At 34.4% G+C, this 15,563-nt stretch overlaps 1 protein-coding gene across 1 annotated transcript in view; it reads left to right on the top strand.

The window, feature by feature from the left end:
* Positions 1-15,563, top strand: part of LOC138709042 (transducin beta-like protein 3) — a 47,615-nt gene that overhangs the window by 10,685 nt on the left and 21,367 nt on the right. The window contains exons 6-11 of the mRNA XM_069839525.1: positions 1,631-1,806; positions 2,220-2,419; positions 4,281-4,484; positions 8,557-8,740; positions 12,139-12,260; positions 13,943-14,101. Of these exons, the coding sequence (XP_069695626.1) occupies positions 1,631-1,806; positions 2,220-2,419; positions 4,281-4,484; positions 8,557-8,740; positions 12,139-12,260; positions 13,943-14,101 (1,045 nt within the window). The remainder of the gene's footprint in view (positions 1-1,630; positions 1,807-2,219; positions 2,420-4,280; positions 4,485-8,556; positions 8,741-12,138; positions 12,261-13,942; positions 14,102-15,563) is intronic.

Here is a 15,563-nt window from a genome sequence, read left to right as displayed (position 1 = left end):
AACAGTTTTTACAGTATTGTCTCTCGTGGTTATGTTATTCATATACTTTGTCTTTGTTCTGTTAATATTTAAATTTGAAGCATTTGTCTCATTATGTATCTGTTTGAGGACATCATCTAAGGATGACACATTCCGTGCAAATACAGACTGATGTTATTACATAATTATAATTATGGTGGTGTAAACTTCAGTTTACAAAAACCTGAGATATATATAGGCACATCATGCATCAGAATTCCTATTACACGGTAAATCAATTAGGGCATTATTGGCAATTTTAAATAAAGGGTGTCTAGTTCGTATAGGTTTATTCATTAATTTATTTGTCGTAGTGGTCCTTTTGAAATATTTGTAATTTTTACTACTACAATTAATGTTAAAAATAAATAAGAAGCGAGTATAATTGTAATTAAATTTGTTGGTTGATTATACAATTTTGTTAATGAATTTATGATTTCATTTTTTCTATTATAAATGTTTTCGTGGATTATGACTTCCATATTATCCTTTCTAGAGGAGACTTAGTAGATAAAGTTTTGATAAGCAGCACATCTGGAAACATACCATTTTGATGCTATAATGATGATAAGATCAAAATTTAAAATATCTCACCAGTTCTTCCTCTGACTCTAAAAAAATCTCGTAAACAAGACTCTTCATGTGGCCCCACACGAAAAAGTCAAGAGGAATTAGATCCGGCGATCGTGGTGGCCAAGGAGTTGATGCGTAAATTACCATCATCTCGGTTTTCTCGGCAAACGTGTATTCAACCATACTGTACACTCTAGAATCTTCACACATGACTGAATAGCAAGTGATGTAAAGGTCAAAGCAGTACATAAGATTGTAAACAGAAGACAAGTGCCATCTGTTGACTGAAGACGTTGGCCCTCCGTCAATGTGGGTTGCCTGTCGTGAAATTTGTTTGATCTTGTCATCACTGTAGCATCAGAACAGTATGTTTGCGGATATGGGTTGCTTATCAAAACTTTATCTACTAAGTCTCCCCTAGAAAGGTGTAATAGGAATTTTGAATCATCCTGTATATATTGTGTATTTATTTAAAGATAAAATGTTTTACTCTTTGACACTGTCTTTAATTTGGTGATAAGACTAAATACAAAATTGAATGAAAAAGTAATCTTATAATCATATGATGTGATTGTGCCAAGAGAAAAAGCGCATACTTCGCGTAGTGTTTATGCCATGAAGACCCACAAATTGTAGCTTATTCAATATAATGAAGACTGCTTCTAATTGTCTCAAATTACGGTAACGCACATTGCCATTTATACAACCAATCTCTTTTATTTCTGAACACAAAGTGAAATAAACAATGCCAAAGATACTGAAACATTATATTGGACTACAAGTAGGTGTATTTTTAGACACTGATTGACAGAACTGAGCTGTGCAATAGTATGAGGACACCTACAACAACTCTTGGAAAACGTGACGAGAACAATACAACTAAGGACCAATGAACAGAGTTCATGTATACATGAACATTGTTTCTGATGTACTAACAGAAATCTAACTCCTTGTTATAACAAATCTATTCACTAATTTCCTTGCAACCCAATATTAGTAAATGTACTCTGAACCAAGGTATATATCATTTATGTTTCAGCTGTGGTCGTGACAGAGTCATCATTCTATGGGACCTCTCATCTGGAGAAAGTATACGAACATTACCTGCATTTGAAGGTTTGGAGGGTCTGGTTCTGCTCCCTGCGAAATTCAGAATACCTGGCCAAGCAAAGAAAATAAAAGGAGGGATTCACGTGGCCTCTGCAGGAGAAAGAGGTGTGTAAAACTTAGATGAACGAAAAGAGATTAGTTACGTGCCAAAAGCAGGTGTTTGGGTGAAGATAAATGGAGTTTTAGTGTATTAGATTTATAGATTTATGATAATTTGTGTATTCCTTTGAACTGTATGAAAATAGATATCTTTGTTACATATGTTCTATTAATAATTTTTTCGTGATGTGTTAGTTCTCTTAGGGTATTTTTAGGACATTTGATATCGAATTGAGTTTAAGAATTCTGAGATTATGATTAAAATTTTAATTTTATTTCCATCACCATCAACTTCCAAACATGTGTTAGGCCATATGACCTGTTACAGACCCAGTCTATCATCTTTTATTTCCATATATTCTAATTTCTAATGCTGTAATAATTTACCTTTTAACTAAAAGGATACTCATAAATTTCAGGAGTTGTGCGAATATGGAATGTTACTGATGGACGTGAAGTTTATACACAAAGCAACTCATTGGTTTCTAAAGCATCCGAAGAAGGTGGACTGGCCATTGTGAATTTATTGTTCAATGTGGAATTATCTTCATTAGCAGTCATCTCTTCAGATCACAATATTATTGTCCATAAGTTACAAACCTTTAAATGCGAAAAACAGGTAATAGAATTATTATTGTTGTTGTTTTTATTATTATTATTATTATCGGTATTATTTTTATTACTATTATCATTATTATTACTACCATTATTATTATTGGCGGCCGGGTAGCTCAGTTGGTAGAGCAGCTGGCTACGGACTGGAAGGTCCGGGGTTCGATCCCAGGTGGTGACAGGATTTTTTCTCGTTGCCAAACTTTCAGAACGGCCCCGAGGTTCACTCAGCCTCCTATAAGATTGAGTACCGGGTCTTTCCCGGGGGTAAAAGGCGGTCAGAGCGTGGTGCCGACCACACCACCTCATTCTAGTGCCGAGGTCATGGAAAGCATGGGGCTCTACCTCCATGCCCCCCAAGTGCCTTCATGGCATGTTACGGGGATACCTTTACCTTTTACCTTTTACCATTATTATTATTTCTGACAAGATTACCATTCCATGACTTCTTTGTCGTCCTGATGAGAACTGAATAGTTTGAAACCGGAGATTCACGAACTGGGTCAAAAAATATCCCATTTTGTGTATCACAGGCCAAACCTTTGGAAGATCCAAAGAATGCAAAGGATAATACCAAATGCAATCAAAGGATCAAACCTTTGGCAAAGATCTGCAAAAACACAAACTTGTATTTTCAATAGTGTAAACTCTGTTTATTGTTTTCTCTGTTTCGGCTTCACTTCGCCTCTTCAGCTAGAGAAGTGTGATGACAAAAATTCTGTCGATCACTACTCTAGGACAGAGTGGAAAAGGAAAGATCTCTAACGAGAAATTCCAAATTGTAGAATATTATTATTTATTTTACTATTACAGTAGAACTTGGTTATAGCGACCTCGTTTTGTGTGACACCTCGCCCATAACGTCAAATATTCTGTGGTCCCAACTAATTCCCCATAAGACATATGCTTTTCTACTTTGCCTAATATGACAAATGTATATGCGTCTACCTCGCATATAACGTCATTTTCAGCTTCAGTTTGGAATACGATTTTCTAAGAACCAAAGTATTTTAAGAAATATTTTGCTGAAATCTGGCAAATCCTTTACTGTTCCCTTCTATCATAGATCCCTGGAATGCAGGCAGATTCCCCATCCCATTGTAACCTGCCCGAATTCATGCAGTATTAATGGTACCTGCATGCGGTCAGTTTCGACAGGAAGTTTTCACTAAGTGCATTTTAACGCAGTATGGCCACTAAAAGAAGTGAGTGACACTTTAGAAGCCATTAGAATTGTGAACATTTCTACGAAGCTAGAGGAGGGAGTATGAAGCTAGGAGAAGGAGCAGTGAAATTGCAACTGAAATAATGAACATAGAATTTAATTTAGAAAGTGTATATTGGGCAAGTAGGAGACAACAGAGTAAAATGACTGATTACTCACTCCTCAGTAAAGAAGTTTGGTGAGTAATGAACAAACTGTTTTAATGCAGAATACTGTATTTATAATTGTACATGTATTTTATTGTGTTCGTGGTATGCTTAAAAGTGAATACATAAATCTAAAATAAGCCTAGTTATGTTTATTATTTTTCATTTTCCACCTCACTAGACTGATAATATGAATCTCGGTTACTATGACACTCGTTTGTAACAACATAATTTTCAAGGTCCCTTGGATGTCGTTATAACCAAGTTCTACTGTATTATTATTATTATTATTATTATTATTATTATTATTATTATTATTGTTGTTGTTGTTCTGGAATTGTTCTTAGTAGTTTCAGTTCAATATTTTGTATTAATATCTCAGTTTAAACATTCAACTATATTAGTATATAATGAAGTTGTTGCTTGAATACAATAAGGTTATATCTTAAACTAACACTGTTTTGTCATGAAGTAATAATTTTTTTTTATATGTATAGTTGGTGGGCTTCAGTGATGAAGTTCTTGATGTTCTGTTTTTGGGAGCTGGAGGATCCCATTTGGCAGTTGCAACAAACAGTATGGATATCAAACTGTACAATGTAAAAGACATGGGTTGCCAGCTATTGAAAGGACACACTGATCTGGTACTTGCTCTAGCAGGCACACCTAGCAACCCTTCTCTGCTTCTGTCTGGTGCTAAGGTTCGTTTAATTTCAATTATGATTTTGGTTTCATTAGTTGAATTTTATACTTGGTATTCTAGTAACTTTGTTAGTAGACTCTACTACACACTAGACATTGTATTCAATTTTTTTTTTTTTTTTGCCATTAATGTTCACGGATGACAGTGTGAGATGAATCAATAAACTAACTAGTTTCACCTAGAAAGGTCACTTGTGGTAGGTGGAATATATTTTATTCTTTGCTGTGATTGCCCAGAGATTTATAAAGTCTTATATTTAGTCCATTCCTACCCAGAAATGCACAGTAAATGCTGTAAAAAGTGTTGATTGCAATAGCCTGAAATAAACATCATCTTAGATATATCGAAAGGCTAGTTCAAGAGGGAAACAACTTAAAATTTGAAGTTTTGAGAAAACTGCATTTTGAAGCTTCATGTTGCTGTGAAAAAAAGTCAGTTAACTTCACTCTACTTCGAAACTTATAGTATGTATAAAATATCATTAACAGAATTTGGAGTAATTTCAATGATCCTTGGATTTTTCACAGCAACATGAAACTATAAAATGTAGGTTTCGCAAAACTTTAAATTTTGAGTTGTTTTCCTTTTGAACTGGTTCATTGATATGATGTGTTATATATTAATCTGTCACAGTTGGGATTAAATGTTTTGTAAAATAGTAGATGTGGCATTTCTTATGTTTGAACCCTTTAAATTTTGATAACATGTGGAATTACATGATGACGTGAATAGGAGAAAATCCACGAATGATTAGGGAAAACGCGGAAATTTTACTTGAAGCAAGTAAAGCAATAAGTTTGGAAGTGAACTCCGAAAAGACAAAGTATATGATTATGTCTCGTGACCAGAATATTGTACGGAATGGAAATATAAAAATTGGATATTTATTCTTCGAAGAGGTGGAAAAATTCAAACATTTTGGAGCAGCAGTAACAAATATGAATGACACTTGGGAGGAAATTAAATGCAGAATAAATATAGGAAATGCCTGTTATTATTCGGTTGAGAAGCTTTTGTAATCTAGTCTGCTGTCAAAAAATCAGAAAGTTAGAATTTAAAACAGTTATATTACCGGTTGTTCTGTATGGTTGTGAAACTTAGATTCGCACTTTGAGAGAGTAACAGAGATTAAGGCTGTTTGAGAATAAGATGCTTAGGAAAAATATTTGGGGCTAAGAGGGATGAAGTTACAGGAGAATGGAGAAAATTACACAACACAGAACTGCACGAATTTTATTCTTCACCTGACATAATTAGGAACATTAAATCCAGACGTTTGAAATGGGCAGAGCATGTAGCACAGGCGAATTCAGAAATGCATATAGAGTGTTAGTTGGGAGGCCGGAGGATAAAAAACCTTTAGGGAGGCCGAGACGTAGATGGGAGGATAATATTAAAACGGATTTGAAGGAGGTGGGATATGATGTTAGAGACTGGATTAATCTTGCACAGGATAGGGACCGATTGCAGGTTTATGTGAGGGTGGCAATGAACCTGCGGGTTCCTTAAAAGCCATTTGTAAGTAAGTAAGTGGAATTACATTTCTTAAAAAGAAATTTTTGAAAGAAATATGCTCATTTAGACTTTTTGTATTTACTCAGCTGTAGGACCTCCTTTTTTTTTCTCTGTTTTTACTTTCGAAATTGGGGAAGGATTCTGTAGCCACAAACTTCATAAAATCAATTGGTTTGGGAAATGGGGAGGATTAAAAAGTAAGTTATTTAATTTTGATGCTACATAATATGAGATATTTAATTAAAATAAACAAAGTTTACATTTATGTAATCGACAATTCACAGCTCTCGTAGTAAGTCTGCTAACATCCTGCGCAGCGAAAACTTCTGCGAAGATGTTATCTAATGTGATGGATGGGCATAGCCAGTAGACCAAGGAACACGTGCAGGTTGAATACAAAATGACTACCTGTAACACGAAAATCTTTGTTTTTAATACTGATGGATAATTATGTAGGAAGGCGTAGGTTTTACGGTTATTGCCACACCGTTCGTTTGTCACAGAAGCCAAGGACGGGCAACGTTGCCAGATTTAGGTTGACGGTGGTAAGGAATTCGTCAGTTTCCAAGAATTTTGTATTTTGACTCTCAAAAATTAAGGGGAGTACTATATGCGAGGAGGTCCTATTGTCGAGTAAATATGCTCATTTTGAGAGAAGTTTACATAACCATTTGTGTCGTAGGGACAGTTGCGTCATTTTGTTTATATTTATACTATAAGATGTTCAATTTTTTGTTCGTAATTTTCAAATTTTTTTACTGACTCTTTATATGAAGTATAATACAATACAATACAACATAAGATTTTCACGAAAATACATGTTTGAATACCTCTGATACCATAATCTAGTAGTTTCTGGCATGCCATTTGTCCATTTTCCTGTATTCAACTTGCCGTAACATACTTTACAGGTTTTGTTTATAGGCCCTACTCAATATCTACAAGACACTTTATTTAGGAAATACTGTATTTATTTATTCTGGTGTAGTTAAGGTCATCAGGCTTTCTCTTCCACACTACCAGAAATACAACTTACTTACAAATGGCTTTTAAGGAACCCGCAGGTTCATTGCCACCCTCACATAAGCCCACCATCAGTTCCTGTCCTGTCCAAGATTAATCCAGTCTCTATCATCATATCCCACCTTCCTCAAATCCATTTTAATATTATCCTCCCTTCTGTGCCCTGGCCTCTCCAAAGGTCTACAATAATAAAAGAAAATCAAACATGGGCTGACCGATAACCCATAATATTGTTTGAGTTCCATAAAACAGTATAATTGATTCACAAATGACTTCGACAATTTTCTTTTCATTTTTTTCATGCATAAAAAGTACTGTCAAGTGAAATATTATACACTGTATGTCCCAAAAATGTTTGATTTAGATTAATACAGGATTACCAGAGTTTTTGCATTTTTAAGGCCCCAGAATTTGGGTTACTGTTGTCTGCTGGTAAAGATATTGTTTTTCTGATGCAGACCATGATTTTCAGTTACTTTTATTACACATGATTCAGATTCTCCACAACACTGAATAAATAAAATTACATACCACACATAATACCATAGAATCATATGCACTATGACAGAGGAATAGAAACTCTCTCAGAGTATCTGGAATAATACATTTTTGTTTTTTTGGAGAGAGAGAGAGGGGGGGGTGAGGGGGGAGAGAAAGTATCTTCCAAAGTGCACTGCTTTGCTTGGCAACAAACTGCTGGAAACACATGGTTGCGATGGTTAAACACCATCTGGGATAAAGCATCAGAATAAAATTCCTGAACAGGAATCGGGCGTATGTTTCAGTATAGGCTATCAATGAATAACATTTCTTTTGATGATGAATCTTTACCCAATTGACAGCCAATATCAGTAGCTACTACATACATTTTGTCTCTCTGAGTTCCAGATTGGTTTGAATTCTTAGGTATATTGATATAATTCATAAAGAAAATGTTCAAATTAAAGAAAACTAAAACTAGGGACATTTTGGGGACATCATCATCAAATCAGGGACTGTTCCCGGAAATCAGGGTGTGTAGTAACTCTCATTAATACATTGGAACTCTAATTATTATATTGTGTGATTAACTGATTGGCTCATTGTTTTTCGCAATGCTGTTATATCTCAAGCTAGAATGTTCAGATGTTGTCAAGAATACCATGTACAATACTAAGTTAATAGCTTGTACTGATAACACTACCATAGGGCTATATTTGCACTTTAAAGTACATTTTTCAAAAAATGAAATTAACTCTGGCAGCAACACGAAAATTTCGTCTTGAAAAAACATATTGCTGAAAATGTTGTTGTTGTTTTCTAATGTCAGGTGTTTGACAATAAAGTCATTTGACCTCTTGCACTCCAATATTTTTCAAAGATATTATCATGGTCAGCTAGTGAAGCACAGATTTTGAGGTGTTCTGAATCCATTTCTTGGTTCGAGTTGCACAATGGGCAGTTAGGGGACTGTTATATTCCAATTCTATGCAGGGTATTAAAAATATTGCTAAAAATATGCAAGGTTTTAATCACGCCTCTTTTGTTTACAGGATAATTCAGTACGTTTATGGCTTTTGGACTCTGAATTTTATGCCACCTGCATCAGTGTCGGTTCAAGACATACTATGTCAGTGGGATCTGTTGCTTTCAGTCAACTTTCTGCATCTTTCTTCTTATCAGTTAGTCAAGATTCATGTCTTAAACTTTGGAAAGTACCAAAAAAATTCAGCAAAGGTAATCATATATTTTGTTTTTATAACACTTTATATTCAGAATCATATATTAACATGTTGTTTTCTAATGCCAGGCGTTTGACAATAAAGTCATTTGACCTCTTGCACTCCAATCTTTTTTAAAGATATTATCATGGTCAGCCACTTGTCTTACTATTTGTTGTGTGCCCTAACATGTTATCTACAGTACTGTAGAAGTATTTATTTATAGTTTATGAAATGTTGGTTGGTTTCTAATGCCTCTGGCTGTGGTTGACCAAGACCTGTCTAGCCTCTGCTTGACTGCCAGGGTGAATTCTCTTTCTGTGCTAATTGAGGGCTTTGCCGGAAGAAAGGCGGATAGACCTATACGCCCTTCTTTGGGAAAACGGTTTAAAATGTAGTGAATAATTCGCTAAATTATAGTAGCGAAATTTTGTTTTGATTGTACTGTACATACCTGCAGGACAGGGCTGCGTGCTTGTATAACATTTTATTCAGGTGCGTTTTAAAATCTTAGATTGAATGTATCTCAATTCCCCATATTGACGTGTACGCCCTTTTTCCAGCAAACCCCTCAATTGTTCTCTTGTGTTTTGTCATACTTCAATAGCACTAGCATATCAGAAAATTCGTCTTTCCCATTAAAAAGCATTACAATCAGTAACCTTAACTACCAACCCAATTACAAAATTATAATTGAGGTAAGAAGGCTGATCAAAATACAAGAGAAAATATATTCAGTAGATACACACTTACATTGGTGTACTAGGAAACGACACTACTACACATTAACAAAGAAGGGATCAAACATCATTGATAGTAGTAAACTAAAACTGCATATTATTATCTACGTAAAGATTAATTTTTTTTTGGTCCTACAGAATATATCTAATCTCTTCTAATATTAATTGTTACCATAACAGATATATTCTGAAGGACCAAAAAAATTAATCTTTACGTAGATTCTTCGCCCAACAGTGCATATTACTGTGGAATCCCGGCCACAAAATCACTCAATTGAGTGCCCTGCTTGTATAATGGCAGTTGACTTGATATAAAATGTCAACATACATGTCGAAGTTGGAGTCAGGCCACAAAGGGAAAACAATGGAGGAGAGGGATTTGACCCATTGCTGTGGATTGAGCTTCGGCGTAGCTCAATGGTTAGAGCACTTGGTACATAGAACCAAGGACCCTGGTTTGATCCCCGGTACCGGAGCGAATTTTTCTCCTCTAATATTAATTGCATTATAGATTTTTGTCAGACATAATTATCATGTTTAATTAAAATATTATATTTAGAGTTCCTTTGGAGTCTCTAGTTTATTAATAAAGAATAGTCGAAGGCTGATAATAAATAAGTGAAGCACTGGAACGTAATTTCTAAAGTATTGCATTTCTGTAAAGAGCAGGTCTGAGTAATATCAGTGCAGTGAATGGCGAATGGTTTGAACAAAAGCACTATTAGTAATTTCCATGATCTTTAAATGGGGGAAATATGATGCCATGTCACAGTGGATAATGTGAAGTGGCGTGGTTTACTAACTGCATGCTGAATGTACCACGTGAATTCTAAAAGTTTGTAACAAAGCTCTTCTCTCGAAAGTCTCTGCAGAAACTATTATAAGTTCTCAGTCAAGATGGAGTTACCTGTAGTGAGATTGATAAAATTAAATTACTTATACATCTTGATTACACAACTTTTATCACTGTATCACTTCGAAATATGTATGATAAGACTTTCCTGTGTTAAACTTCAACGTACCTCCTTTACATGTTTCACCTATTTTTGGGTCATCTTCAGAACTGGTCGTTGTTGGTCTTTGCGCCTCTTGTTCTGTTTCCTGTGAGGGTGCGTTCGTGTGGTATAGTGTAGAGTCAAAGAGTGTGTGTGTGTGTTTTGAAGTTGAGTTGTGTGTTGAGAATTTCTTTGGGGTGTTGTCTGTATATTTCATATTGTTCTAGTGTGTTTAGTTTCTGGCTTTTTGGTTGGGATGTGTAGTATTTCCATGTCTGTGTTGATGTCTCTGTGGGTGTGGTTAGCATTTGTGATGTGTTCTGCCTATGTGGAGGTGTTTTGTAATTTTGTTATGGCTGTGATGTGTTCTTTGTAACATGTTTGAAACGATCTGCCTGTCTATCCTATATAGAAGTTGTTGCAGGTGTTACATTTGAGTTTGTATATGCCTGTGTGGTTGTATTTGTTTGTGTGTGTTGTTTGTGTGTTGAGATGTTTTTGTAGAGTGTTATTTGTTCTGTATGCGATGTTGTAGTTTAATTTCTTGAATGAGATTGCAATTTTGTGTGTGTTTTGTTTTCGTATGTTAGTATGATGTATTTTTTGTGTTCTTGTGTTTGTGTTGTATTCTGATGTTTTTTGTGATTATGTTTTGTCTTACATATTATGTTGTCTATTATGTTAGGGTTGTATCCGTTTTCTTGTGCTATGTATTTGATTGTGTTTAGCTCTTCGTTGTAATCCGGTTGGTTCATTGGTATGTTGAGTAGTCTGTGTACCATTGTTCGGAATGCAGCTTGTTTGTGTTGTGTGGGGTGGTTGGATGTGTTGTGTATGTGTGTTGTTGTTGTTGGTTTTCTGTATACTACTTTGAATGTGTGTTCGTTGTCTACATTTGTTATTGTGGTGTTTAGAAAATTTATGGATTTGTTGTTTTCAATTTCTAATGTGTAATGTAGCTTTGGGTGTATTTTGTTTATGTGTTGATGTAGGTTTTGGATCTGTTTTTTGTTTCCTTTGAATAGTATTAGTATGTCATCTACGTATCTGTGCCAATATATGATGTTGTCTGCGTGTTTGTTATTGTCTTTGTTTAGTGTGTATGTCTGTTCTATGTGGTGTATGAATATTTCTGCTAGTATGCTGGAAATGGGTGATCCCATGGATAGGCCTTCGGTTTGTGTGTAATATTTGTTATTGTATGTGAAGTAGTTTTGTTTTGTGATGATGTCTGTTGTGTGGATGATTTCTTTAATGTGTTCTTGTGGTGTATTGTTGTTTTTGAGCATTTGTTCTAGTATCTGTAGTGTATCTTTTATGGGTATGATTGTGTATAGGTTAGTTATGTCGAAAGTTGCTAATGTTGTACTGTGTGGGATATGTTTGTCTTTTATTTTATTCACTATGTCTATGTTGTTTTTTTTATTGTTGTCTGTTTTTTTAATTTCTATGTTGTTCCTTATGGCTTTGTAGCTAGTTTGTGTGTTGGTGCATTTATATTCACTCTTAAAATTTTGGAGTGAGATAACCCTCAAGCAGTCTGTAAGTAGTAGGATTTTTAAGCCTTTGCAGCAGATATTGTAATATTCTCTGACATAATAGAGACAAACAATTTGAGTTGAAAACAGATTGTAAGCAAGAGAATTCAGTGACCATAATATTTTCTTTATGATTTTCAGATGAAATCCAGACTTTGAATGTTGATTCAACAGAAATTGCTCATGAAAAAGACATCAACAGTGTGTGTGTGTCCCCTAACGACAAATTGATTGCTACTGGTTCTCAAGATAAAACAGCAAAAGTGAGTTCCATCTTTATTGTACTGTTCCATTCAAAGTTACTCATTTAGTGACAGTACTTTTGAGAGGGATTATATAGTCCTGCACTTGTTTTTCCTTTTTCTTTTTATTTATTTCAGTCTCATAAGAAAGAAAAAGAAATGTAATGTTGCAAAACATTGATTTCAGATATTTCATACAGGAAGATAACTTTTTACAATCCTTGACACACATAACAGATCATGTCATTTGGGAACGTTTTGTCAAATAATATTTTTTCATACAACCAATAGTTTCTGTGATATTTCGAGAAAACGAATGTTGCATTCTTGCAACGTTGTAGTCAGTAGCAGTGTTTACTTCGCGAGATCATTGCACCCCAGCATACTGAATGCCGCTCCAATCATCTACTTGCCAGGGGTTTTGAGAGATGTACACACATACCGTTTTGTAAACAAAAACATCTGTTGAGAATGCAGTCAAATCAAAATTTATGTAATCGTAACATGTTAATTACATGAACTATGTTATTCGTTATCTATGATGAAATATTCGTTATTGTATCGTTTCAGCACTAAATTTAATACGAACAAACACATAGTTTCTGTTACATTTTAAGGCAATTTCATCAATAATACAGTAGAATGAAAAATTATGCATAAAACAAAATTAATCATTTAAATACAGTATTATTTTACATTGAGGATCACACATTTGATGTCACTCCAATTCAATCACAATACAATGTTTGGAAGAAATAAACAACTTTGAAACTAAATGAAAATGATACACATTAATGTGAGGTACACTGTTAAATTTTGTACACCATTCTCTACAGTGTCTTTCATAGGTATTGTTCAAAGTGTCCAGCAGTTGCGTGTCTACAACTTTCACACTCCTAATCCAGTTATCTGTCACTGTAAAAGCGAGCAGCTGCAGCGGCATTGTGGCAGTTTCGCCATCAATTAATAACATGTCCAGATAATCATGATTAGAAAACTGTGGCATCTCATTGTGTTTCAACTGCTTCGAACTGCATGTAGCCTGCAACTAATGACGAAGTTAATGTAAGTGTATCATCTGCTCCATACACCCAGATTGGCCACATGTTTTGCATATGTAAGAAACAGTGTTGCCAGTGTTTCACAACCCTGTTCCCTTGCAATGTGTACACGACTATTCACGCGATTTATTCGAAATCTGTGTTATTTTCCATGCAAATACTACTGTAACGTGGCCAAACATAGCTTACTCTATCATCCTACATGAGATAAAATCCAATTTTCAGCAGTTTCATGAAAAACTTAATCATAATTTCAAGTTACAAAAGACTATTTTTTTTCGAAAACCGTCCTTCTGGGAACAAAATATTATTAGAGTTTCTTGTTTGTCATAATTCGAGATATCATATCCCAGAAGGATTGTAAAAGGTTACCTTCCACTCTGTATTTTCGCAAAAAAAAAAAAAAAAAAAAAAAAAAAAAACTGTGTGTATGTGCATGCGCATACAATAAAGTGAAAATTAAATTATTATATTGATTGTGTGCCTTCAAAAATGTTAGTTTCAGAGGTATTAATTACTGTTTATGTCGTAGCTAATATAATAATAATAATAATAATAATAATAATAATAATAGTAATACAGTTGCATAAAGTTTAAAGAAGAAAATTAAGTGAAATTAATACTAAAATTTTGTTGTTTCAGCTGTGGTCCGTTGAGGGTTTGTCTTTAGTTGGTGTTCTACGGGGACATAGACGTGGTGTTTGGTGTGTACGATTCTCACCTGTAGATCAAGTTCTGCTATCTTCATCAGCTGACTGCACAATAAAACTATGGGCACTGGGAGACTTGACATGTATTAAGGTATTTTAATCTTCATTTCATACACTGTTCTAAGAATTGAAAATATATTGTTTGATGTGTTCAATTTAAAAATACTCTTAATGAGTTTGGGATAGTGAAATGAAGAGTCATACACAGTTAGCATAATTTTGTATAAGTAGTAATTTTCAACTGTGTCAAAAGACAGTTGACTTAAAAGAAACATTTTGAAAGAAAATTGATTTGAACTTTCAAGTGTGTCTGTCGAATCTTTTGTGCTTAAAATGTCATTATGTTGTACTGGAGGTAAGTTAATGGTTTTCATAAAGGTGTAAAAAGAACCGAATTGTGTTTGAACTTCAAATCAAATTTTCTAAAAATGTTTCATGACTTAACCATCTTTCTATCATGCAGTCGAGAATAATCATATACTCATATTATAATATTTACTTGTGACGTAAAATACCAGGGTATGCCCTGCTTCATATAAGCTTCTGATTTAGCCAGTATTTGGGTTAACGCGTGATTCACATGGGGAAGTATTAAGCATCAAGGTCTGAGGATGAAGTCAAGTTGTAACAGCGATGCATGTGTATGAACTGTGCGTCTGTTAGATAGATCAACCACAGGAAATCATTCCTGAAATGCTCTGTGTACAGTTACACTGTTTCGTTTTTATCAAGTTACAACAAATAAAAATTCTCTGTTCTGTAATAAATGAATCATGCAATCACAACCCACGTCGCTACTTTTGCTGCGCAACTTTTGTACTGCAGCTGTAAAAGTTGCGTGTCGTGTTCACACATAAGCCAAAAGTAGCGTGCTGCACAACCCAAGCACTGCAAAAGTTGCGTCTGAAGTTGCAAGTCTGTTCACACACAAGATGCTACTTTTGCAGCTGCAGTTTTAGTTGCAGCATTCCATTTCTGTGTTTATTCTTCAGTACATTTTGTGGTTATGTTCGAATTAGAGTTTCAGATTATGAAACTCACCTCTTTTAATTACAAAATGGAATATGAAACGTTAAACTACAAAAGCAAAAGATGCTGGGACAAAGAAAGACTATAAATACAGAACAATTTGAAGTTACGATCTCTTTCGAAAACTACGATGAAGGGGATGAACAGACCCTAATGTTATGGTATAAGAATTTTTTGCGAGTATTAGGAACATTATTATTTTTTAACCCTTCTTTATTATATTGGTTCTGAATACAGTGCATTTTTTAAACATCGGCATTTAAAATTTGCATTCCACTAGCAATTTCTGCTAAAGCTTCGGGAATCGACATTTGCAAACACATTCATAAACACTCTCTTGGTTCAAATAGGTTAATTATTTATTTTTTGTCCTAACTAGCATTTAGAAATTGACATTTTTATTATACAGCTATAATTAGAAAATTGCCTATATACTTCATGATAACATTGATAACAAATAGCGTATTCTTGTAAGCAATGTTGACAACCCTCCTGTTTGAAACTATGCTACAGAAAATTAAAAA

This window comes from Periplaneta americana, chromosome 11 (assembly GCF_040183065.1).
Source record: "Periplaneta americana isolate PAMFEO1 chromosome 11, P.americana_PAMFEO1_priV1, whole genome shotgun sequence".
In the NCBI taxonomy this organism is placed as follows: Eukaryota; Metazoa; Arthropoda; class Insecta; order Blattodea; family Blattidae; genus Periplaneta; species Periplaneta americana.
Note: the sequence above shows the minus strand (reverse complement) of the source record. Positions and strands in the feature narration are given on the sequence as shown.